The sequence below is a fragment of the Nipponia nippon genome, unplaced genomic scaffold, assembly GCF_047370975.1.
Source record: "Nipponia nippon isolate SJK-2023a ecotype South Korea unplaced genomic scaffold, ASM4737097v1 scaffold_2, whole genome shotgun sequence".
Lineage (NCBI taxonomy): Eukaryota > Metazoa > Chordata > Aves > Pelecaniformes > Threskiornithidae > Nipponia > Nipponia nippon.
Window position 1 is genome coordinate 123,584,057 of NW_028262336.1, and position 27,319 is coordinate 123,611,375.

General features: G+C 39.7%; 1 protein-coding gene across 22 annotated transcripts in view; it reads right to left on the reverse strand.

Moving 5' to 3' along the window:
- The window catches only part of DLG2 (discs large MAGUK scaffold protein 2), a 1,061,109-nt gene that overhangs the window by 90,188 nt on the left and 943,602 nt on the right, over window positions 1-27,319 (reverse strand). For all 22 annotated transcript variants that reach the window (XM_087758910.1, XM_087758908.1, XM_087758909.1 and 19 more), the window contains one exon: window positions 12,029-12,143. In XM_087758910.1, the coding sequence (XP_087615036.1) occupies window positions 12,029-12,143 (115 nt within the window). The remainder of the gene's footprint in view (window positions 1-12,028; window positions 12,144-27,319) is intronic.

The window sequence follows — 27,319 nt, forward strand, 5'->3', positions numbered from 1 at the left end:
AGACCGGAAGAACCCTTTCTTGTTATTTTTGATGTCTCTGGCCAGTTCCAATTCGAGTTGAGCTTTTGCCTTTCTAACTGCATCTCTGCACACTCTGGCAATGCCCTTGTAATTCCGAGTAAACAATCTTTCACTTCTCCATCTCTGGTACGCATCTCTTTTGGTTTTAAGCAGACCCAGGAGCTCGTGGTTGAGCCAAGGGGGCCTCTTGGTCCACTTACTTCCCTTTCTTTTATAGGGGATAAACTGGTTTTGTGCTTCCAAGAAGGCATTCTTGAAGAACTCCCAGCACTCAGTGGCTCCTTTATCCTCCACGGAAGCTTCCCACAGAATCCCTCCCAACTGAGCTCTGAGTGAGCTGAACTTCTATTAGTTCGTATTTTGTTTTTCTTACTGATATTCTAATTGATTATTAAAGCATAAGTAGATGATTAGGTTTCCAGAGACTTAATGAGAAAATTCAGGTCAAGTTCAGTTTTGCTGAAACATCTGCTAAAGTTCACAAGACTTTCAAGATGAATCCACATGCAAATATCAATGATGAAGCAAGAACCCTGATTTTTACTCCTGGAACATCTCATGATTCTGACTTGAAACCAGGGTAAAGACTGATGACTCTAACTGCACTTTAGTTGGGGCTAACTTTAGCCAGAATGAAATCCATGTGAATCAGATTTGAAGGAGTGCTGTGGACTGAAATCATGCCATTCCTCGTAACTCTAGTAGAGGCTTTAGGAACCTAGTTCTGACCATGCTAATGCCAGTGTAGCTCATCCTTTTTTCTGTAAAGAAGGGCAGGTTTGCAATCAGGACCAGACATTAGAGTGCTAAACAACAATATATAGTATTAAAATATAGAGTTATTTAATAACGTGAAAAATTTGCTGTTAAGTTAATAATAAGTGGATGTCATAAAAATCTGTCTGTAATGTCATGTCCGAATAAGACACTGGGGTGGAATAACTCAGAAAGCGAATGTGCTTTCCAGGGCATCTCACAGGATATTACATTCACAGCTTCCCCCTGCAGCAGAGCCTTCTGGTTGCAATAGCTCTCCATGGATGTGGCAATGCTCTGACTGCCGGTGTAGAAAGGACAAAATCACTTTCAATGCTTATACTGAAAGGGTGATTGCATTTTGAACCTGCAAACCACATTAGAAACATTGCTTCTACCATGTTTCCTGCAGTACTACTGAAAACGTTTTTGATTCTGTTTAGTCTCAGTTAATCTGTTTTCAAGATGAGTTCACATAGACATCCATTTCCTTCTACAGAAATACTCAAAGAAACCACGGACATTTTTCAAATCTAAACTTTACTTTCTTGTACAAGAATAGTTCTTTAAGTATTCCCAGCAACATGGATCTTGACAGACAAACAAAATCCAGCTGGCTGGGTACAGAGGGGAACAGCCGAAAGGACTGAACTGTGGCTTCATATCTTGAACTATCTGCAAGAAAGTGGCAAAATACTGCTTGATGGCCATTAGGCTGGGCTTCCATTTTGTGATTGATAATCTATGATCCCTATCTGTAGGACCTGTCTTACAGTCTCTGCAGAAAGGAGTAATTACAACAGTCAGTCACTGCGACCTCTACCTGGATTCTAAAATGTCTCAAGGACATCAAGAAGAGAAAGCGTGTCTGCAAAGATAGTGCTTTTAAAAAGGGAAAATTACAGACTTTTTGGCTCCCAGAAAGAAAGGAATATTGATACTTCTTGGAAATGGAGGGGACACGTATCATCAGCAGCATGCCAAGGTAAAAACTATTCCAACCTGGCATAACTAAAATCTAAGTGGTTAGAAATATGAGGTTACCAAAAAAATTTTTGTATTCCATCAAGTAACTCCTTCTGTCCTAGTTTTTCACAAAGCTTTCAGATGCTGCCCACTGTGCCAGGACCCTTTTGAACAACAAGGAGGAAGACGTGGGAGCAGAAATAGCAACACACTATTGCCTTCTCTGTAAGCAGTGGTTTGTATAGCAGTAGGTATTCTGTGGTGCTAGCAGGTGTATTGATAATTATAGCAGCACAATATATTAGGTGAAGGAATGGGGATGCCTGCAATGTCAATTGAAAAGCATAAGAAAAAGAAATGGAATTTATGGAAAGTGGGTGAATGTTTCATTATCTTAATTCCTATTTAGTGAGGAACATCTGGCAAACTCCACCAGACAGCTCTGTTTGTTAGTCTTCTTTTATTTGCAACATTTGTAGATAAAGCAATTAGAGTAAGTACTTGTAAGAAAAGCATGACCCACAGTCAGAGTCTTCACAAGAGATGAAGCTGGAGACATGGCAGAATGCAAATGTACACACACGCATACATATATAAAGACACACACAGATATGCGAGTCTCCCACCTGCCAAGGCTGGTGTGTGAGATTGACGGAGACGGGGCACGCAGCACAAGCCCTGCACTTGCATGTCAGCCTGCTGGGGCCAGTACCCCCATGCTGAGCTGGGTTCCCTTGGGCAGCAGCTTCCCCTATTGACCAGCACCACACACCCACCACTCACAGCAAACTTAGCAAACTAGCCGTATCTAAACACAGGATCTATTCAACGTGATACCAGTGAGGCCTGGGAGGTCCCAGACTTTCTGTTGCAGGACTTTGTTCCCTATTACAAGAGTGGCATGGCAGGGAATGACCAAATGGAGTTGCTGAGGAGCTCCCTATGAACCCCATGCAAGTCCCTGCATCCTTCCCATGCTCATTGCAGTTAGTACAGTCATTTCTATTTCTGATGAGAAATAAGAGGGGCACCAAAGCCCACTGGCACTCCCTCAGCCTCATCACTTAACTTGGTTGGGCTCCCTTCTCATAGATGGACTTTCTTGTGGTGAGAAGAAAGATCCTTCTCATTTATCTTTATTGGAAGGCACTTCAAATGGGAATCCCCACTGCTCTTTTCAGCAGGGTCCTGTTTCAATGTCCTGTTTCAACACTGTTCTCAGCTTTGTTCCAATGCAGGTAATTTGGAGAGCCTGTTCTACACTGTCTTTATAACTTTTCCATAGAAGATTTCAGGTAGAAAACTCTTTAATAGGGGCCAAATAATCTTACCCCTCTTTCTCTCACATTGGCCACTGTGCTAAGAGCCTTTGCTAGCTTGCACCGTGCCAATGCACATATTTAGATTTCCAACTTTTGACTGTATTCCCACAAGCTTTTATTTCAATGGGTTTTCTTCTCTATGTTCATGATCTAACTTTCTGTCTTGTACTTTTCCAGTTGAGAACTGCATGAACTGACGATGTCCTATTATAGCTGTTGACATAGAAACATCATAAGAAACTGTGCGTTGGATAAGACAGCTTTTTCACATAGAACAGACACAGCTTAAATGCATGTTTTGCTGACTCACTTTCAGCCATTTTAAGCCACAGACAGTTTATCTTCATTGTCACTTTTACCCCCCTGCGCTGACAGATCATGTTCTGAGTCTCTGCTTAGAAATGAGGCTGTCTGAAATTGTGACTGTCTTGGTTACAGAAATTTCAAACAAATCCTATTCCCACACGTGGCCAAGTTCTTTATCATCATCTTCTGGCTTGGAAATTATTCTAGCTGACACTTTTCTGCCTGATGAGTCTCCGAACCAGAAAGCAGGCAGTCCCACTAGGGAACTGGAAAGCAGAATATACGTGCAACGAAAAGCTATTAAAGCATCTCTTAGGAAAAGAAAAAGGTGCACTGCTTCTTTAGAGGAGACATCACATGTCAAGCACATTACCTGTTCTGGAACGTTATTTCAATAACTTATGAAACAGAACAATAAGAAAAATGGCCAGAAGTATGTACTACTTACTCCTACTGAAGCTGCTAATAGAAAAGCTGTTTCAGCAGGCATTAATAATTCAGCACTGAGGGCATGACTTCAGGTCTCAGCCAGTTATTTCATATCTAACAAGTTTTACTGATAATGTAAAGATAAGATGAATTAGACAAGAATGTCTTTGATAAGGAGCTGCTTTATATTCTGTTTTATATCCTGAACTTTAGGCAGAGCTTGTTATCTGAGATTACTGTAGGCTGCGGTTTATTCACGCGGGACTCAGTCCTTCGAGATGTTTGGTACCACGTGCATTAGCTCTTAATCTTGAACGCAAAGTATTCAATGATTTGCAAAGCTACAACCAGATAGAAATAAATCTGCTTTTTGTCCCTTTTTGGCACAACTGGAGAATCATCCCTTGATAAAAGGTTTGCTGGGCTGTTGGTTCATGCTGCAGCTAACGATCATCAGACCGCGTCTCAGGAAGGAATCAGCTGGACTCATTTCATAGCAGGTACCTAAGACTAGCAGGTCTGATAAACATGAAGATGTGAAGGAGACAGCTGGTGTCAGAAGCAGAGATGAGGCTGTTTTGACTGATGTGTTTACATGTTCAGTTTTCACTCTCCATTAACTGCTTCTTTTTTGTCTGTGAAATGTTATTAAAAATTGCAAACTAACCTCATTTTTCCTTAACTGTTCATTAGTATCAACACTGCAAAAAAGTATCAGATGAATAAGAAATATAGGAAGTGTTAGGAAAAACTGCAGTAGCTTGTGAGGTGGCTAATAGTTTCAACTAATTATATATTAAATATATCAATTTTCACAGCCCTAGGGTATAGGTGAGGCATATTGTTATATTTGCAGCATCACAGTTCAGGGTGTTTTTTTTAGCACCAAAATGTCATCAAACTATAAGCCTGAAGGACTTTGAATTGTGAATACTACAAGATTAATCATTCTCACATCCATCTTTCAGTTGAGAGTGGCAATACTGCTGTGTGTCTTACTTAAGGCACTTCAGTTAAGGATCTATGAAGATTTCATGGGCATAATGAAGAAAAGTGTGAAAAACACACAGCTTCCACTGACATCAGAGAGAGGCCACCTCAAAAAACCCTAGCCTCTCTCCAGATATTCCCTGTTCTTCAATTTTTAGTTGAATTTTTTAATTTCTCATTTAGTCTGTACTTAGTACAGCAGGATGAGGAACGTGGTACTTTTTGTAAATGCCAAAAAAATGATCCTCCAAGCACATAAACAGTCTGAGTTTTGTAAGAAAACATTATATATGCATTGCCAAAGACAACAGTTGATCTTATTTTCCTTCTTCCTTTTACAGATAATCACAGGTTCTGTGAGCCAGATATTTTTGCTCTAAACATGAATTTCAAAATAATACTGGATTTATTGCCCATTGTATTATGTGATTCTTGTCTTCCAGCATAACTGTCATCCTTCTCTGTTCCTCAGTGTCTCAGATAATTAATAAAGACCTGAGTGAATAGTTATTCAATTATACTGGTTCAGCCTCTGAACATCCACCTGTGGAAAAGGTCTCTCAAGCACACAGAGTGACTTTCCTTGATTTGAAAAATAAAGATTTGCACTATATTTCCTTGGTTCTGAATCTGAGCAGTTCTCACTGAAGCCAGTGAGAATACTGGTGCCAACAGGATCTGGAGAAGACTCTATATTCAGAGAAAGAACAGCTAAAAAATAGTAATTGAATATTCAGAAACTCATACTTCACCAGGACACGTGAAATGAGTAAAACGTCCCAAGCAGGTTTCAATTTTCCAGTCTGAAATGACATTTCAAGCGCAACAGCCCATTTCACGAGCGTAGGTTATGTGCATACCTATCTGACCATTTCCAAACATGTCTGCTAAATGCTATCATAAAACCCAGCTTTCTGTATTATGCCATTTAGCACAGATTTTCTGAATGCATGTTTCCATTCTGTACTATAATTTAGATCATTCAATTGCCTAAGAATAATCCAAGGTAAATGAACAAACTGTACTAAAATTCCACTTTCCTCCACTTACCGTTCAGTAAAGAGAATTCTAATAGTTTCTATCATGCCATTAAAGTACAGGTACGGCTATGTAAGCTCTAGCTATTTCCCCATCAAAACCAAACAATAATGCCTAGGTGCCAAAATCACCCATGTTCAGTCTCCAGAAATCTGGTTTGATCTACAGTGCTCTGAAGCTGAAAGAAATGTTCATTGTGATGCCATAGCTGGAATCAGAAACTCATCCAGCTTGATGACCGTGCAGTGAACACGTGTGTATCCTCAGTAGCTCTCAATGGTGCTAACGAAAGTGGCAAATGAATTTAGAAGGAATCCTGGGGGGAAAGAATATGGGGAAAAAAACAGCCTATTTAAACAGGGCTGTCAGTGTTTCAAAGCTATGTTGCAGCGTCTTACTGAAACGCACTGCAGAAGCATTCACAGACAACAGCCAGAGAGTCTGATGTTACAGCTTCTTCGAGATACGTATATGCACACTCCGTGCATGTGAGAGAGAGAGAGAGAGAGCAAGAGAGAGAGAGAGATTCAGTGTGGGTGGGATTCAGGTCACACAACTTTAAGTGTCTCTAATATAGATGTTTACATCTCAGCTAATCACCTGAGGCTCCTTCCACTCAACTGTGAGAAACAGACATTTTTAGGGCATGATTCGCCGGAGCAATTTTAGATGTCTACTTCTGGAGGAGATGAATTGTACTCTGAAAGTGCCAAGTGTACTCCACTGACTCAAGAGAGATACTAGCTTAAGTGAAGATGTTTGCAATGTATATGTGGGTATAGCATTTAACACTAACATATATCTACTTGGATTTTCTTTTTATATATATATACGCACACATATATGTTAAAATAAATATATATATGTATATATATTCTCTCTCCTTGCAATGTGTATTTAGGTATGACCATTTTATACCTCTCTCTCTGGTTCCCTCAATGCCTCCCTCCAAACAGCCTGGATGAAATTATATCTTTATCACATTTCTCCTTCCAGATCTACATAGTAGAGCTTTCCATCACCCAGTCTGATGTTATCATGTGTTCAGATTTCACTACCAGGATGTCTCCAAGAATTGCATTTCTCATGAGGATTTCGGACTGCACCGCAGCCTGCTGTGCAGCTCTTCCGGGAGAATTTTGCCCATGGAGCCTTGACCTGATGCTCACTGGCCCATGGAGTTTTGGTGACTGTAACAGCCATTACACAAAACCAGCCCCGCATGCCAGATTCAGTCTTCACAAACTGCCTCAGCCAAACTTCAACTGTAACTCAACAAAGCTCCCAAGTGAGAATTTCTGTGATTTGTTGAAAATTAAAGTCTCTCTAAGCGATATGGCATCATGCTGATTTTTAAGAACTTCAGGAAATGTGTATAAAGGTGTCTAATGCCTAATGGAGAACTGATTGTGCTGGAAATCAGAGTAAACAACCCAAAGCACCTCAACCTTGACCTCCTTTCAGCTGCTGCTAAGTTGCTATGGCAAATCTTCAGGTTCTGTTCCTCATGGCTCAATAAAAAAATGAACCAGAACACACTCATTTTTAACATGTAATGCTTTGTGTTTGTACAGCACATACCTATCAAAGCTGTGAAACGCTTAGCACTAATTCCAGCTAGAAGACAAAAACGTAGCGGACTAAGAGGCACCTGTTTGCACTGGGCACAGTTTTTATAATTAGCACAGCATGGGCTGGAACAAAAAGATTAACGTTAAACTTCCTCATCTGATTGGGAAGAGGCTCTGCCCTTGGTTACACTTCCCACTGTAGTGTTCTCCCCTGGACAATTGGTGGAGAGGCAGCTGCAGAACCATTTCTTCTTCTGAAATTACAGCTAGATCCTGCCCTGTCCCAGCTCTGATTTCCATACCCACCTTTACAGCCAACTGTACAATTTGCATTGTCCTGATATATTTAAAAGTAGTTCTGAAGTTGAAATATCTGCATTTCAGTAAGTTTAACCAGTCCCTTTATCCAAGGCAACAAGTAGCCATGACTAAGTGGAATGATGTTTGGTCACTGATGGTATCGAACAGATTTTAAACAGTGAAGCAGCAGTGAAAGGGCTGGGGTGTGAGTGAAGCTTTTGAGTTGTTTCTACAGTGATAGACTTCCACAGTGGCTGTCTGTGGCTTTGAACAATTGGAATTTTTAATTATAGACATTATTTCAGTAGCTGCCTGGTTTGAATAAAGATTAAAAGGTGCCGTGGCTGTTTATTCTAAGCTTATCTAATTATTTTTCATCTGTAAATCAACAATAGACTGTAAGAAGGAAGTTCTTGGATGCCAGATGATTCCTGAAAACCTTTTCTTTGTACATCTAGTAGCAATTACTGAAGTATCTACTTTTACCTTCAGCAATCTAGCACAAGTACTTTAAGCTCAGGAGGAATCTAGTAAATCAACAGGAAAAACCCTTCATCATGCTTAAGCTCTCAGTTTCCTCCGAAGCTTGGCAATTTTATACTAAAGTTTCAATGGCTGCAGGCATTCACCAAACTTTTTAAAGGACTGTACTTCTCTGATGGTTAACTCTTCAAAAGGCTGTTATGTTCCATAGCCTGTGGGTTAAATAACATGATCCGGTATTTCCTAAGAGTATCAATAGTAACCACATGTAGCCTGAAAAATTTTACTATGGATCTGGACCTAGAAGGACAAAGCAAATCATGTATCTATTTCAAGACAACCAAGTATATAATCTTACAAGAGCAGATTTTAAAAACTTGAGCCAAAAAGACAAAAAGGAAAATATGAATTTGCATAAGATGCTAAAAAAACCCTATGCATGTATATAGCACAGCATTTAGCTGGTGATGGGTTTGTTTACTTTCCTCATTAATCATGAGCTGATGGCTGAAGTCCAATGAATTAAAAAGGATAACAGCAGAAATTTGTTTGGCCTCTCATTTCAGTTATTGAATTCAAATTAAGTTCATTCACCTTCACCAACAAATACATTATAAATAATAAAATTTGCCATGTTTCATATCTGTTCTCTCACTTTCTGCTTTTCTTTCTGTATTTCTTTTCCTCAACAGAGAGATTTAGTGACAAAGAGGATGTGGGCTCCAAAAAGAGTTAACAGCATTTCCTACTGCTCTGTCCTCCCCTCAAGTCTCATACCTTGCATTTAGTGTTGTGGACTTTCTGATAACATCCCAAACAGAAATATAGGGTCTGTGATACAAAAGGAACAGGTAGTACTGAAAAAAATTTTCCAGGAAATTCCTGGGAAATATCCCAGGAGGCATCAGAAAGACAGACTAGGATAAAGAAAGAAAAAATAATAAAAATCAGAAACACCAGGGTATGCACAGATAAAAGATCCTATCAATGAGCTACACAATTTCTTCTGAACAAATAATTCTTGATCGCTTTCCTGTGGTTGCATACACTGCTGAAGTGTGACTTTTAATTGCTTTCAGCCGACTACTTCTAGTCTTACATTCAACCCACTATCCCCATGTTAAATTTTACCTCACTTCATTTAATATAACTTCTTTTATATATGTCAGTTAAAAATGTTATGCTATTTTAGCAGGGGCTGGATGGGGAAATCACAGACTAAGGTAAAGAAGAAAACCCTGCATCCAGTGAACCCCACATCCACTGGCAAATCTGTTTACAGAGCTTTGCTTTTTCTCACCTTCTTTTCTGCTGGCTTTTCTATGAGCAGATAATGACACTTATTTTCAATTATTACAACCTATATGGACCTTAATTTATTTTTTTGTGCTGCCTAGAACATAGTTATTTACTTTGATTAAGCTTTCTGGCTAAGAAACAACTATGCTTGTATTCAGTGAAGGACAGCAAAATCACTACATCCCAAAGGAAGGAAAACAGCAAACTTGAATCATAAACTCGGCATTACAGCTACAGATTTGCAACATATAGTAATTTGCCTCTAGTTCTCTTGCACATGCTGACCAAAATAATCCATTGAAACAGAAATGTCCTGAGTTGTAAGAACACAAAAACATGCTAAATCCCAGTCTTTTTACATGAGTCCCTGACTGCAAAGAGTTTATCCATAAAGTGAAAATTTCAGTCTCTGAAAACAAGCACATTTCTGAACCCACATTTATTTTTTCCTCAGTGCCTAACATAGGCATAAGCCACCTTTGTAATTAGTGTATATGATTTGAACTAACAGTGCCTAGCACAATGCTGCAGGCGCTGCTGCACTACAGACACATTATAATAATATGTAAAATACAGAGCCTCTCAAACAGCCTTCTCGGAGTTGGACACAGCCAATTGTGTGGGTTTGACTGCAAAAAAATTATGCTAACAAAAGTGACTGAGGCTTTTGAGGTTTTCTGCTTGAGAGGTCTGGGGCATTTTTTTGGAACGACTCTGGAATAAAAGAACAGTTTTTGCATTTATGGTTTGGGAAGTGATATTTAGATATGCAGCTAAGACATCAAAGATTCCTGCAGTGAAGCACCAGGACGTACCAGCTTAGTGAGACAGACCACATCCAGAATTCATGAACTAGCAGAAAACCAGGCTCATCAATGCACACAGAGCAATACCGTACAGAAGAATGAGGCTAGTCCAGATGCAGCACAAATATATTAGCTTGGCTCAGTGTGCAAGCTAATAAGCCTCAGTTCTCAGCAGGGCTTACCGAGTCGATGCTGATACAGGGGTAACTGAGCTTTACTGCAGCTCAGACCAGCAAGTTGTTCAGGACCCTGTGTTAGCCCTTTATGTGTACACCTGATTTGAGTTGTGGTTGCTGGCTTGGACTTCTTCCACCTTTGTTCCCCACGTTTTGGGTTCCTGGGTTACCTCAAGCAAAGTAAGCTTGGATCTATCCCTGCATGTCCAACGACTGTAGCTTTTCATAAAATGCAAATTCAGGGAGCTGATCAAAGCTCTTGACAACAAAATCACTCTGTGTTTGGTCTGGAAAAAAAACCTACTTCAGATGGAATAGCTCCAGAAGTAAACACAAAGCCGGAGAGGTCAGAGAAAGTTAGAGATGCATTGAAAACCATGACACTTCCAACCTGACCTTGCCCAACAGCAAGACCACTGCTAACAGTGATCCATATCCTTTCAGTCCTTGCTCTTCCTGGCAGCAGTACCAATTAGTGCTTCATGTGGTTGCAGCCCACTAGAGTAAGACCATCGATGCTAACATTTAAGTTTTCCCTTCCTTCTCTGCTCCCTTACCCCTTCATGCTGAGGGCATAATGACAAAATGTAGAATTTAGCCTTAATTGGATCTCTGCAATGTTATCACCTGAATTAGCTTCCCCCATGAATAATTATCACTGCCTGGAGGCTGACAAATTGCTTCCCTCTGCTTCATGATTGTCAGGAATTTCAAATTGTATGCTGAGCATGGGGGGGGGGGGAAATGAAAATGAAAAGTCTAGTGAAACATAATAATTAAGATTATTAAAATATTTGGCACAGGGTCCCATAGTGTCCCTGAGTCCCAAAAGGTGTGAGTGACAGCAAAACGTTGCTAGGGGCAATTGGGCAACACCCAGTCTTTCACCCAGCAATGACTACAGCAATAGACTTGCACAGTCAAAGCAAAACCATAACCACTGCTACTGCCTGGCTCACAGTTAGGCAGTTCTTATTGTATTCACTACCCCATTTAAGCTACGTACATCAGCTTGTTTAGCATCTCATCTGCATATTTGATCTTGCTAGGTAGATGGTAAATTCTTCATAGCGTAGACTGATAGAAGGGTAAACATATGCAGGGGGATAGCAGCAGATTGTCATACATTTAGAATAGCATATAATAGTCCTTGCTTTGTAAGAATAAGGTCTCAAGGTCTTGAGGAAAAAGTGCTTTTTATGAGAACAATCATTCCATGTCTGGGCAAGACCTCGCACAGAAATGCAATGTGTCACTACACCACAATATCCATCTCAGATATCAAAAGGGCTGACAACTGGTAAGAAATCTTCATCTCATAAAACCAAATCACTATAAAAGTGTAATGCTCTTTGAAAATGGCTTGAAATGATCAGATTAAGCAGTAGGGCTTTATCCAATTTTCACATTAATGATGCTGTGCTTGAAAGATTGATGCATTTCTCAGTTCAATTCAATGCAGTTCCTCAAACTTCTTTCCCACCTTGCCGAACCCACAACACACAAGTCAGGCATAGACAAGGTAGCTGCCAACATATTCCCAGGAGAAAGCTCTGTCTGCTTACCTGACATACAGTGACCTCTTCTGATTAGTCCTTAGGGAGCCAGACCCAGAACTCATGCTGTGATTCATCATCTGCTCACGCAGGTCATGGATTTTTGCCTCAAACCGAGCGTACTCTAAGGAGATTAAAAAAAAAGAGAATAAAGATATTTTAGTTTTCTTGACCTATATAATCATTAGGGCTGCTAAATGCAAATTAATGTTAAACTAATGAGTGTAAGGCATGTCCTGAAAATTGAGGTCTAATAGAACCTTGCATTAATATGTTATCTTAGGTAAATATATGCTCTCTTTATTGTGGTACCTGAACATTTAAGCACTGACTATGTGAAAAGTCAAATAGCTAGACCCTCTTTCCTGCAGTTTCAGGAAAGGAAAGGAGGTTTAAAGTGTGTTACCAAATATCTTCCAGTCTGCAAAAAGGATGTTGAAAGCAGTTTTCCACTGTATCATTCCTCCTTCCAAACAATGAGATATCTTGTTAGGGGCAGTGGGATGAAGAATTTAGTGTAAAAATCCCACTGAACTAAAGGAGATATATCAAAGACTAATTATCCCTGAAGCAGCTGTGAAATTGTTGTATGAGCAATTAGCCACCTTATTTATGCAGCCCACTGAGGACTGGGCTCTGTTTCTTTTAAATACGTGGATCCATAGTTCAGTCTTAGGGTGGGGGATCCCAGAAACTCCAGACCTGCTTAAGCTGCATAAGAATGGCACAAAACCACCTCCCACACCTTGTTCTCCTCCACAGATCTGCTGGCAGCTTTCTAAAATGTTGTGACCTGCTGACCAGCAACATGGGACCAGCACTGGGGCAAGGATTCAGCTAGAGGTGTATCATTTGGTGAGGCTCCTCTCTGAAAGATCACATCCCTCATACAGCCCGGTCAACGGTCCCTCCTGCTGGCACATTCCCCTTGCTCATTGTGTGACCTAATGGGCTGAGTTTTGGTTTGCAAGAGGAAAAGTTGAAGTTTGGGAGACAAGCTCCAATTCCTTGAAACTGGCAACCTAAAGGCAATGCTCTAGCAACATTGAGAGTCATAATTCAACCTAAACCCAGGAAATCTACCAACGCGAGCTAGAAGACTAACTTGAGGGGGTGTACAAAATCCATTTCAGTGAGTCAGTGACACTTTGAAGAGTAAGATGTTGCAGACTGATGCCAGCAAAGAGAAGATGATGTTCCCTGCACCTCAATGTTTTATTTCACTGCCTGCTTCAAAAGGAAGGTCTACATTTGCCCACAGCAAGTCTGGAGTAGAAGAGAGACCAGCATGCAAGGTTTCCTCCCTGAAAGGATGGAGGTACATCCCACCAAATCACACTATATCTCAGTTTAAGCAAATAAATCTTTACTGTGCATTTATAACCTATTGGTCTGCTCCCTGTTTGTTGCTGTTTGAGCTATGTGAGAATGCTGTAAGACAGCAATATTCTCATTTTCTCTTAGCAGAAATCTCAGCATTATTTTTGTTTGATCATTTGCTGTTCACACTGGCTCAGTTCCCAGAATGTCTAGATGCTTTGCTACAACAACTAATTCATTTTATTCGGTGCCCTTTAACTTTTCTTTGGATAATAACATCTGACCTTTCCAAGATCCCACATTTTGCATAGACACTAGCTACCTTCAAGCTGGCTTAGCAGAGTGGTTTGATTTGGGCTTTTGCATTTGTTGTTGTTTTTTTTTTTTTCCCCTTCTTCTTCTTACTTGATGCATTTTAACTCCCTTTCCATTGAGCTTCTTTGGTATTACTTACTGAGTTTGTTAAGTGACAGTGGCTACTTTGCCAATCAGCTGGGAACCACTGCTGTGGTATAAGTCTCTTCAAGTCTTCCCACATACCTATGACTTCACTGACTGCAGCTGAAATTCTGTATGTCAGGAGAAGAGACACTCCTACATGCAGACTGTATTTCAGATTTATTCTGTAGCTTGTTTCTTGCTCATTTCTTTCACCTAGAGTACATCTTTAAACTTCTCAGTGATTTAAAACCCCAAATCCTCAGCGGAACTAAGGCTCCTGCAAACCTGTGTTGTTTTTTAAAGTGGAGTTTAGTTTTGAAGTGTTTATCCCAGTGTAGGATTTAAGTTTGCTCTATGTGAGTCATATTTGTTCTATTCCCCTGCTCTAGAATTTATTTAGTAAATAATCATCTTCTGAGCAAGGCTCTGTTTAACTTACATTTCATTATAACAAATTTAACATTTCTTCTTGGCAAATAGGAAAGGTGATCTTTAAAACAAAAAGCTTGCATTTCTCTTCCTCATACAGTGTCAGTCCTCTGCATATAGGCAAAATACTACAATTTTACAGGTTGTTACTAGGTCTCTCTCATGTGTGGTGGATACACCAAAGAAGACAGTAAACACAGAGTGTAATTCAGATTCTTTGATGTTTTACGTCTGGGCGAGGCCAAAGGTACGAATGATTTACATCAGAGCAGCTGTAAGAGCAGCTTTGCCTTTAATAAGCAACCATATCCCAGGCAGACTCCGTATGTGAGGTGTGGGAGTAACTCCCAGATTTAGACACCGATCTGGAGAGTGAGAAGAGAGGATTGAAAATCTGACTCTCTCTAGCACAGCATTCAGCTATTTGCAACTTGAACACCAGCTCATGAGATACTCGAATGACTACAGCTTGGTCAGATGATGATATTATAGCTTGTGTTCTGATTTCAGAGCACACTTGTAATTCAACTGATTTTAACTGACTGTAAATTTATTCTAAATTTAATAATCTTTCTTTTTCCGGAAGACATTTTGAAACCACAGCACATCTTAAAAATTGTCTAATAAGTGTGTGATGGAAGTTCAGGGTTCAAGCTACTGCTCCCTGCTTGATATTAAAAAATACTGAAGTACTAATGATAGGTCTGTTACTTTCTGTTCTTCAGATGTTTTTCTTCCTTTGGATTGAAATACATAGATAATTTGAAAATAACAAATTTATGGGCCTGTATTTTCCCACAGTAGCTTCTTCATATTTATGCATCAAAAAATACTGAAATGTACACCTGTCCCTTCCTCCTGACAAATGCCTGGACCAAAAAGTGCAAGGCCATCAATGCAGATATTATTTAACCCAGCTCAGATCAGCTTCTTTAATCTCAGTCCTCTTAGTTCTCCTACTAATGCTTAGATACTACAGTGACGGCTGCATTTGAAATGTGAACAGAAAAAGAAAGAGTGATGCTCTGTTTCTGCCATCAGAACTGCTCCGGTAGTTCTGCCCACTGGGAAAAAGTCCTTTTTTCTTAACACTTCTTTATATATGGGGTCATTCCAGAGGAGCCGTTTCCTAATAGCTTTGCATTTGTTAGGTGTGAATAAGTGTCAGTGCTAAAGTCCAGAAAACCACTTCATGCTTCCTTCAAATTCAGCACTGAATCTAAATAACACACTTTCAAGGCTCCTACACAATTAAAAGGACACTGAGGTTGTGACACGCTGACAAGAAATGCAGTTAAAGCTGATTCACTAATTTCGTGCCCTTTAAAGAAAGGGAGAACAAAGAACGTATTGCTGCTGGAGTGCATCATTAGCAAAATTTGCCAAACTTTACTTACCAAAATCCATCTGCAAAGGTCCTACCCGTTGCCCGATTCACTAATGATCTAACAAACTAACTCTGCTACCTTAAGAAACTGATAAAGTTATGCATTAGACTAAAAGGGCAAATGGGCGAGCAAGCTGTAACCTACATTATTGCTGGGGTCAGACCAGATGATATAATGGTTTATGCTGGTCTGTGGCTCTGGAAATGCTGTAAGAAACAGGGCAGATGAGACATGTTAGTCCATAGTCCGCTTTAGAGCTGGCTCAGGGCTCATGGCAGTGTAGGTAGACCTGCATTTAGCCATCCCAAGGGTACGAATACAACTCACTAGCTCTGGAGATGCGGAGCTAGTGCCGTTGGGTGTGGGAGAGGAGATTGCTGCCGTGAGGAACGGCTCAGCTGCAGGGACAGCAAGACCATTTTCAGGGCTCTGGCATGGACATGTTGGGCTCTGGGTGGGCTGCCAGACCCAGCCGTGCTGTCCCAAGCAAGTGCCCATTTATCCAGGGGTCTATTTTCTAAGGTTGGCTCTGCTCAACTCTCTGGGCAGTCAGGAGACAGAGAAGAGTCAGCTTGAATTGCTGTGATGTGAATTGTTCCCAAGACCGACCAAGGCCAAAACTGAGTGTATTTATCAAATACAGAAACCAGTTCGAAGAACTGACTTTTGTCTGCTTCATACAGGACGCACTAGCCTGAATACGTGGACAAGGAGCTGGTGTTTTTCCTTCTACCTCATTCCAACAGCTTGCCAAGTGCTATATCTGGGACTCACAGACACTCTAACCTTCGAATATCAATGCAATTATTTGCTTTTCCAAAGCACTTGCACATGTTGAAAGGACTGGATAGATCTTTGGGAGTAATCTTCAAACACCTTGAACCTTCTCCTTAGTTCACATACTGAGAAATCAAAGCAAGGTAAATGGCTAGTCTCATTAAAAAAAAAAAACAAAAAACATCCAAACCCCCAAACCCTAACAGTAATGCACTTAAATGGAAACTTCACGTTTAGCTGGCCAAGATCAACACTATAATCTACAAAATCCTGCCTAATCCACTTTGGCATCTGAGGGTATGCAGACACCAACATTTTTACTGGTGAAGCGATTTAGATTGCTAAAATCCTGCCACCCCTTCTACAACTGTGCATGTACCTACATGATGGGGAGGAGCTGTTTTAACACACATCACCCTTTTGCGTTTCCTACTGGATGGCCCATGATCTGACTCAGTATGCGACCTGTTGTGAGTCTCATTACTCAACGCTTAAGTCTCTCCACATGTTGTGCAGGAAGATGCCATGAGTTTGTGAGATCCATGGTGCATGCCTAGACATTAGGGAAAGTTGGGATGAGTGTTGCTGTGACTTAAGTCCTTTCATATATATGCGGCAAGGACTTTTTCAATTAAAATAAGCACAGTATTGAAAGTTTAGCTACAAATTCTCCAAGTCACTTCAGAAATGGCCTAAAAGATTATGATACTTGCACATAGAAGAAAGCTTTTGGAAGTCTTAGATACGTTTCATAGAATCATAGAATGCTTTGGGGTGGAAGGGACCCTTTAAAGGTCATCTAGTCCATCCCCCCTATTTGAGAGACCAAAAATGAATGCAAGGAACCAAACCTCAAGAAATTTTTAGAAAATCATAATGAAAATCAAATAATTTCTAAATCTAAAAATAGTAAAGACAGAGATTTTATGTCTGGTGGTTTGATGTTACTTTTTGGTCATATAAATAAAGAATAGCTGTGATAAATGAATAAATATGCTGTAGCTCTCCAATGAGAAAGAGTTGCAGAATTTTATAAAGCTACATTACTGTTATTTTTCACTTTTAAGTTTATTATAAAGATTATAGCTTTGATTGAATTTAGAGAATGTGAAAACAAAAAAGCCCTGATCCTATAAGTAAAGTATAGTTAAGCAACTGAAATGCTGATGTATTATACCACAGTGAAAATAATAGTTCAGCATCACAGTTCAGTCTTTATTAGTTCGAACTCTTAGTGTTGGCACTTTTAGAGCTATAGCAATTCTTTCTGTCGGCAGGTATCAAAATTTGCTTTCCTGTGTAATTCAGGATCATCACTGTTTGCTTCTAGATGATAACAGATTTCCTAATTGCTGCTTTTGTGCTTCTAAAATAATGCACCTCTAACCCACTTCAGCAAATGGTGAAGCAGTGATGGCAAGTGGGAGGTTGGAAAAGGCAGCGTATATCTCTCGGACTCTGTTGGGGGGTGGAAGGAAAGTAGAACTGGAACTGTTGAATTTTAACAGACTACACTGCTTAAAAAAAAAACAAAACAAAACAAACAAAAAAACTGGGAAGGCATTAGTTAGAGACAGAATTTTATCACCTCAAAAAAGGTATGTCGAATAACTCTAGACACTATAATAAAGGAATAGCTGCCAGACCAGCTTCTCCATCAGTATCAATGTGGCATAATTTCAGTGGATCCAGGCCAGCTTAAACCTTCTGAGATTTTCTTCTCTTCTGTTTATGGGAACACAAATTGTATGCCACTATGACAAGTTATGAACTTATTGCCTTGGACATCTGAGCTAGCAATGTGCATGATATTATTATTATTATGATAACATTATTTATGCTATTTATGTAAATATTTTTTTTCCCTCTACCTCCTCTTAGCAGATGTCTTGGCTGAATTGTTTAAGATTTGAAATAATAGAAGAATGCATTTCTTCCTACAGTATTTCCCATTTCTGCCCTTTACCCACGGTGTTGTCCAGTCACCACTGTTTTACACATGGAGGTGCGAGGAAGATGAGCAGACCAGCATCAAGACTTCAGAGGACTGGGTCTGATTCTTGCTTGCTTTTCCACCGATTTACAGTGTGAACATGAGTGAGTCACAAAGAGTAAGTCCTGGCACCTAAGGCAGAGATATGGATGCTAGATTAACATTGTGTCTTTGGCTATGCCTGCCAGGTGGCTACCATCCCACAGCTCTGGATGCCTTTGAAACTACTGTAATACATATAAAAACTGAAAGAGTGTTAAAAAAGACGTGAACCACTAGCACTTTTGGTTAGTATTTTATGTCTTCTGTTTATGATATTTTTTTGTTTCAATTTTTGCTAAAAGTACCATGACTGCTGTTTTTAGATGATTAGGAGGTCAATTCTATAGCTGTCTGAGGTTGCAAGCAATCACACAGCAGGTTAATGACAGTGAAGAATCTTTGTGGTTTGTGGTAATTTCTAAACAAACACACACACACACACACACTATGGTTAGGTACAGTTCCCTGCACCTGTGTTTCTTATATCTTCCTCTGCCATGTCTGGCATTGGCCACTGCCAGGGACAAAGTTCTGGACAAGGCTAGCTTTCGATCTCATATTGTATGGCAAATGCTATGCTTTTAATAAGTCCAAAAGATCAGTTAGATTTAACATCAGCTAAATTCATCACTTGACAGGAAAAAAATTCACACAATTCTGATTCCATCAATAAGCAATGCAATAGTGTGCATTATTTATTGGAGAAAGTGTTGCTCAAAAGGCATCGCTCCATTCGTGATGCACTGAGCAACAGAACAAGTTATGCTGCTACTTCTTATCAGTCATATAGCTCCCCTGAGCTCACTCAAAGGAAATGAAAAACACAGATTTCAATATGGGGGAAGGGAAGATACATTTACATTTTATTAGTTTTTATTAGTTTGAATATATCTGCTTGTTTTTATTGGAATATTTTCAACACACCTTTTCAGGAACCTTTCAAAAATAATGACACAGGCATATTTACTGATTTTACTCATTGCTTTGGCCTTTAAAATTTCAGCACAGTAGGGCCACTAATGTCTTTGTTCTTTGATATTGGTTGGTTGTCTTCCTTTACCAATATACAGGTATTCACACTTGAGCCCATCTTCTAATTAAAATTTCACCCTGTATATTTGTCCTGTAGTTGGCCTCATTGCCTAAACGTCACTACTAACTTTATTTTCATTTGCTTTATTACTGAAGATAATGCTTCTTCCATCTGTTGCACCATTAGATACAGCCCTCATATTGTGTTAGTTGTGAATATAAATACACCTGAAAAGATATCTTCCTCCCATGATATGTTCAAGAGACTAATATCGTGCTCTATTCTTAGTCACGGGGAATATAATTCCAATCCAAACTAGTCTCTGGAAGCTTTAGTTTCAGAGACTTCATGCCTCATAATGAAAGAGATGTACTAAAATAAATCAAGCTATTAGTGAGTGACAAGGACTTTGTATCCCACTGAGGTGTTATTCTACTTGTTCCCTTCAAGCCTGTCCTTGGCTTACAAAGTGTCAGCCTGGACTTTCTCAGCTGGGAATTTATTGCAGCTTCTTCTAACCAATAGCTTTTAAAAACAACCCTTCCTTCCCTCCCAAGAGTTCGGGAACCTTTTTCCTGCACAGAATTTTACTGTATTCTCAAAAATTTATCCCCCCCTTTATTGGAATTGATGCACCCCTGAACTAAAGACTGGTTGTGGCACCTTCTCAAATTCCCCGAGACTCACACTGAGCTAACATCTTGGACAACGTTGTGTGTACACATGTCCAAGGAGGGGCAAGGCAAATAAAGAGCGGAGGGTTAGATCTGAAACAACCATATCACAACACATGGTCTGCCTTGGCAGCACAGTGTGAAATCTTGGAAAAGCTGGGCGCATCACTTCACCCCAGGCATCCAACTTGCATAGCCACGCTTGCCCAGCAGAGCAGCATATGTCTCATTAACCTTGATAGCTTTGTAGGAGTTACTGTTTTGTACAGTGCAGAAATGTTTCAAGATATCTGGTGGTTTAGGCACAAAATGACTCTGTCAAGGTGAAAAAAAAGCTTCCCTGCATTGGAATCCTCTTTCTTCAAGAAATATTTATGTGGGACATTGCAAAGAAACAAAACCCACTTTCCATTAATAGCTAAGCTAATTCATTTAGCTATTTCGTCGCTTCAGGCTAGTGGTGGAGGTTCTTATTTTCAGACATTTATTCAATTTCCACAATTCCCCATCCAAAATCATTGTCCTAGAGCAATTGTTACTTATTATTTTTGCTTCGTTGATTTGTCTTGCTTCCATTTTTTACCAAGAGTATTTCTATTTATTGGGAGTTGAACATATTGTACTGATATGTCATATCTTCTTAATGATGATAGTGTCTTAGCCTGATTCCAGCTCTTAAAGACATGACTTGACACGAGGAAACAAAATACAGAGCTGACCGCTTCTAGAATATCTCAGGCATGGCAACACAGGGAAGCCATTTTGGTGGTCTTGACTAACCCTGTATCTACGTTGGGTAGATACTCCTCTTTTTCAGATTCTGATGGTAAATTATTTCTACCTGCCTCCAGAAATTTATAAATTTCCTCCTTCCAAAAGTCTCCTGAGTGCCCCACCTCCCAGCTACATGGCTGATGTGAGTTTTCGCAAACACAGTTCAATAAGAATGAACTGGGTTAGCCTGTTTAGTCTATTTACACTAACCTGGCTGAGTCTGATTGATGCAGATTGGAAAGCACTCAGATGCAAAACTGCCTGCAAACGTGAAGAGGACAGGATACAGGGATATGGAGCTGGGAACAGACTGGGACAGATGGTATCTTCCCCAGCACTGTTGTATGCAGAAGATGCCACCTTGTACTAAGCCATATTGGGAAAAAAAAAAGGGTACAATCCTACTTCATCATCTCCAGAATCAATAACTACTTAATGAGACTAAGGAGACACATGACCTGCCTAGGAATTGTGCAAGAAACTTTTTGAAATAAAACTGGAAATGTAGACCAGTCTGACCTGCCTGATTTTGAGACAAAAAAAAAAAAAAAAAAGACTGCTAAATCAGGGCTCAAAACTCCCAAGTGAACTTTTATGAAAACTTACATGAAAACTTTTGCAGCTAAGACATCATATGCCAATTTTGTACTTATACTCCATGAATTTCTGATATACTGAGAGTGGGAAGAGATAAAAAAGGGGTTCCTAAAAGAGACTTGGGAAAAAAAAGTTTCTGTCTGAAAATAGAGTGGTGGGGAAGCTAATGTGATTTTATTAATTCCATAAACCAGCATGAAAGCTGTAGCTTACAGTAAAAAAAACCCTCAAAACCTCAACCCAAAAATCATTTAAAAATTATAAGCTAAGGCAGAAAACTAAATAGTAGCAAGAATACCAGTACTACCTGATGTAATTATTCATATAACAGGATAGCCTTACAGACTAGCAAAAAACCAGAGATCAGAAGAACCATCAGTAATACAACAAGAATCTTGGCAAAAGTGTTATGAAAATAAACATGGATATACCTCATTGGGTTGAACTGTTTTGCTATTATGATTAATACCATTTGCTAACACTGAATAATGCCATTAATAAAAGATTCACTCCCTGACTTCAAAATCTGCTAGGTAAAAACTACCTCCCCCTGTAACCTTCACTTTCCTATACTCAGCTGTGCTGTTCTTCCAGACAAGGATATCTTCAGCCATCTCCTAAGGCTGCCTGCGACACTCTATTGAATTAAAAAAAAAAAGAACTGAGCAAAGACTGGAAACAAAACTATCTATTTTTACCATTAAAAAAAACTTAAAAAAAAATCCCAAATGTCCTGAACCAAAAGGAAAAGTATGCAGAAAGGAATGAAATGGGTAGAAACCATTCCCACATGTGTATTGATCTTTTGTAAGAGGCAATATTGAGAGCAGCTGCAGAATTGTATTAGTTCGCTAGAGTTTCCTGATTAAGGGGTATTACCATTTCTAATGCAAACAGGTAATAGGGAATGGTTGAGCACATTACAAGCTTGAATGAATTTAAACCAGACAAATACATATATTACCTCAGGATAAGTCATGCTCCCTGCATGCCTCTTAGCTTATTATAAGGAATATTCTGAGTACCGTGCAGTGAGATATCTAGGTTGCAAACATGTATGTTGTGCAATTGGCCGCTAATTAGACATGGATGCTATAGTTGATGGCCTGGATCCTCTGAAGTGTTGATTAACTTGAGCATCAGATCATGTAAAATTGGAGTAATGTCTGAAAAATCAATATAATACCAACAAATGCCTTGCTGCTGATACTCTTGACCTCATCATTTACAGAACCACAGAAACCCACCTTTACTGTATAAGAGACGTAGTTGGAAAAGGTTGTCTTAATCAAGTGCAATTCCTGCTTTTATAGAAAATCAAAACCTAAAATACTGTGCATAAGCTGTTCAAATACTTTCTTACAATTAGTTCAATTTGGGCATTTCAAAACTGTTGGAAGACCACACACAGAATTCAGTCCTCAAATAGTTAGACTCATTCTTCTAACTAAATGCAGCTGAAGCCTACTTATGGGCTTTTGCACCAACACAGTTCCTCTGTGTAAATTGCTCTTTTCCATTGTGTATTGATTCTCATGACAGACTTACAGAGAGTACACAACTTCACCTACCAATCTCCACTTTGCTAAATAAACAATCCAATCTTTGTTTCAGTCTTTTCCGGTATGCTTGCCTCTCCTTTAGTTGGCTTTTTTATCCTTGTTACAATGTTTAATCTATGTCTTCACTGGTTTAAATAGCAGTGTCCTGTATCATGCAATATCAAATGACTTTCTGAAAAATCAGACATATTGCATAAATGATAGTCCTTTTTCTAAAAATTAAATGTATTATCAAAGACTGATATCAAGAAAATTTGCCGGTCTATACTATATTACTTTTTTATCTCATTTTGAATTTACCTCCCTGTTTTGTTTCTAAAGGTATGTTTTAAAGTATGCTTCTACATACTACTGAGGAGAGACATGCATCTCCAGATCTGTCGAATGCACATCATTCATTTTTCTCCTTTCCTGATGGACACTGTAGGTGTCATTTTCCAGATAAAGCACTATCTGTAGCTGAACAGGTATTTGAGAGGCCCTTCCTACTCCCTGTGCCAATCCTCCAGTATTCTGTGATGGAGTACCCAGGTCTGCCTAACCTCAGCACAGCAACATCTTCCAGTTATTATCCACCCCATCACTGGCCCTGTGTACTATGTAAACAATTTTATCATATTACAGCCTTTCCATTGAGTGGAAACTGAAAATGAAGTTAATTTGACAACATGTACGTCAGTGAATATTACTAACCACCAAGCCCTTCGAGCTTTCTGTCTACAGTGTCTTCATCAAATCAATACCTTCAGTGATTTTGTTCAACTCAGGTGTGGCAGACACATAGAACTTAGGCAAAAAAGAAAAGATCAGGGTCAACCCTGCAGGAAGCAGAAGACCTCTGCTGTCTCCCTGCTGTGCCGGTGAGCCACGTTATGGACAAGGCTTACAGATTAGTAGAAAAAAAAAGTGCTGAAAATTTCCCACCTGATACCCAGGCTTCTTACATTCTTTCATGATCCTGACAAGCATCCCAGAATAAGAATGACCTCAACAGCTTTTCCCAAGGACCGGCTGTTTGTTCTCTGGAGTAGGTGAATGCTTTGTTATCCTAACGTGGTGGGTATTATTGGTTTACCAGTGTTTTACACTACCTTAGAGAAAGTCAATTCAATGCATATGTATATATATATATATATCTCATTGAATGCAAATATATATACAGAATGTATATATATATGTATATATATGGAATGCAGAGAGAGAGAGGGAGAGAAAAAAAAGGGGCTGTGTCAAATGCTAACTGTTTACTGGTGCAGACTTTCCCACAGTTGCCAGCCTACAGACAGTGACAGCAGTTGGATTGCAGCGCCATATGCTCCCTTGAAAGGCAAATTCTTAGACCCATTTTCAGTGGGGAAATCATAATTTTTAATACAGTGACAGTTTTTCATGACTGCAGTCTATGGCTTTACCCTAAGATTTATTTGACATCTGCAGACTGGCTTTTCCTTTCCTGAAGAGGTCATTGACAAAAATGATGATGGTCTGTAATATTTTGTTGATCCTGTACTTTGGCTCAGCCTTGGTAGGCTGGTTTCTCCGGGGCTCTCAGATTTTCTGCTTCACTACTTGTGACTGTCCAGGATGATCCAGGTAGGAAAAAGCAGTGGGTCAAGATGATCGCTTCACTTATGTGATTAAATAGCACTTAACACTGCTAAATGTCACATCCATACAGCTTTCAGAGACAGTTTGCACAGGAATGGTCAAAACCCATAAACACTTAAGAATATTCTCCAAGAAATAAGAGTGACTTAAGTTTCCTATACTTGTTCTTCTAAGAAAGACATATACTCAGAACAAATGAGAGACTCGGGTGAGATCGTCTGGGACTGCATTATAGTCTGGGATTTGTGATCAAGTTCCTAAATGTCATCTGCGCTGGGGCAACTGACTGCACTTTCCAAAGCAAATGGAGATGATTTAGCTTAGACCGCAATGGTAAAGGACTGTATCAAATTGCACTGCCTAGCATTTTCCAAGGATAAACAGTACATGCTTGCATCGGTGCCAGGCATCAGAAACTTGCAAGTGGAGCATGAGCCTGAGCGCTCAGAGTGAAGAGGAGACAGAGAGGTTGCCAGAGAAGGAGCACAAAGGCCTCAGAGGCCATAAGTCACAATTATATCTTTTTACAGATGTCTGTCTAAATTGTTCTTAAAGATCCCCAGAGAAGCACACTTCAGCCATCCCAAACAATTTATTCTGGTGCTTCACTCTCCTTTCTGCAGGTGCACTTTTTCCTAATGTCTCATCTGAAGCTTTTTTTGCTGCTTTTTAAGACCATTCCTCCTAGTTCACAATAAATACGAGAAAACAATATGACAAATTGAAATATTTCAAAACTAACACTATAGTAAAATTACAAAAAATAATGAAAAAGAAGAACACAGCTAAACAGGCAAGCAGGGATGGTTTTGCAAGTGAAAATCTTTTGAAAAAGTCTGCAAGTGTCAGAAATGAGACCTTAAAGAAAATTACTGTATACCAATTGGGCCAAATGAAGCTCATTACCGCCAGTGGCCTACATGCTATAAAATGGATTAGTATTGCTACAGAAACCTTTTTGGTGTGTCCCTGTAATTAGCACGAAAGTATTATTATTGTAATTAACTGAATCCCCTAGTACCTAGTGCAGTGTTCATGGCTGTAAGCAGGTTAATGTGAAAATTAATTTGTGCTAATTCACACAAGATCAGCGATGCCCAAACCAATCTGGCTGCAGTGGCATTTTGTGGAATAACAGTATTTTTCTGTTGATTTACACAAGGCACTGAAGCTTCAAGAATGTCATATAAACCCATCTTAGCTTTCACTTGTGATAAAACTCTTGTCATAGTTCTTTATTTTCTTTGGATAAATTTATTGTGAATCTCACTCCTAAGTGAATAAGCAATGTACTAGCTCTAGACATAGAAATTAATGGGATAAAAGATTTGGGCAGCTTCTTTAGCCTGTTCAAGGGGCTGGTTGGTCTCGGCACAGACTGTTCTCCAGGATGAGTTACCTTTTCATCTTGAGAGGGTTATGTTTGACTTTTAGGGCAAAGCATGGTGCTGCATACACACAGGAAAGAAGATAAAATTCTTTCATGCACAAAACCTTAAGTGAAAGAGACTGTAGGAAAATTCAGAGGGACTTGCATTCTCCCCTTATTAGTCATAGGCAAGATGGGAAAACAATAAAAAAACACTACCTGGAGGACTGAGAGAGAACATGGTTGAAGTCAAGCCAAATCAGGGGGTGGCTCAGTGTTGAGGGACGGGAAGAGAAAAGATAACTGGTTTCTGTGCCTGCTGCTTTTTATTCTTCCACTAAAAAATAATGTCTTGCAGTGGACAGACAATTTCTGCCCCCTGTTAACATTAGGCTGAAGAAACACTGTCATCACCTGCCAGTGTAATAGGGCAAATTAAGCTTCACAGCTTGAACTAAGCTGTCTTGTAGCTGTGACAATTCTTGCACTGTCTGGACAGTGACTAGCTACACTAGGAATGCCTAATTAAGGTTTTTCCCCCCTCTCTCTTCTGCAGTCTGTGTTAAACTAAACTTTTGCAACTTGCCTAGCTCGCCTTTCTTCAAAGGACTACAGTCCCATATGAATGTTTTTGATGAATATCTAGAACCATCAATCCTTAAGTTTAAAGCTGCGGTCTTTGGTCATCCTCCTGCAGAGATGTGCAACTGCATTAATGCAAAGGAAACAGAGCTGGATCCTCACAATCTAGTCCCACTCCTGGATCCCTTCTTGTTCACTGCCTTCCCACCCTGTACCTTCAGGTTGGCAAACGACAGGGGATTGATAAAGGCTGATTTCAGCCTGTTGGAGTTAATCTTTTAGGGACCCTAAAGAGAAGCTCACCCACAGTTCAATTCAGGGCTACCATCCTCTAGAGAACCTTCTCTCTCCACTTAGTACAGAAGGAGCCTGGTGGACCAGCCCTTGCCAATAACAGCAGGGTTTTTGTCTGTGCCCTGTGCCCTTTCTGTCCCCTGTCCTCAACACAACAAATCAAAGTCCAGCTTTCCCCCTCTCTTGACCCTTTTTATTACAACCTGAGAATGTAACTTTACAAAACACTGCATTTTATGGTAAAACTAGCCTATGTGTCTCTGCCCCAACTGCCCCATGAGTTCTCATCTGGGAGTACACTGCTGATGGGACTAGAGTTAAAGATTAGCCCTGTTTTTAATGCGCATAACAGTGGGGTCAGTGAGCTGCAGCAAGGAGCTGGGTACAAGTGGGTAGAGGAGAGATCTTAGCAGCTTT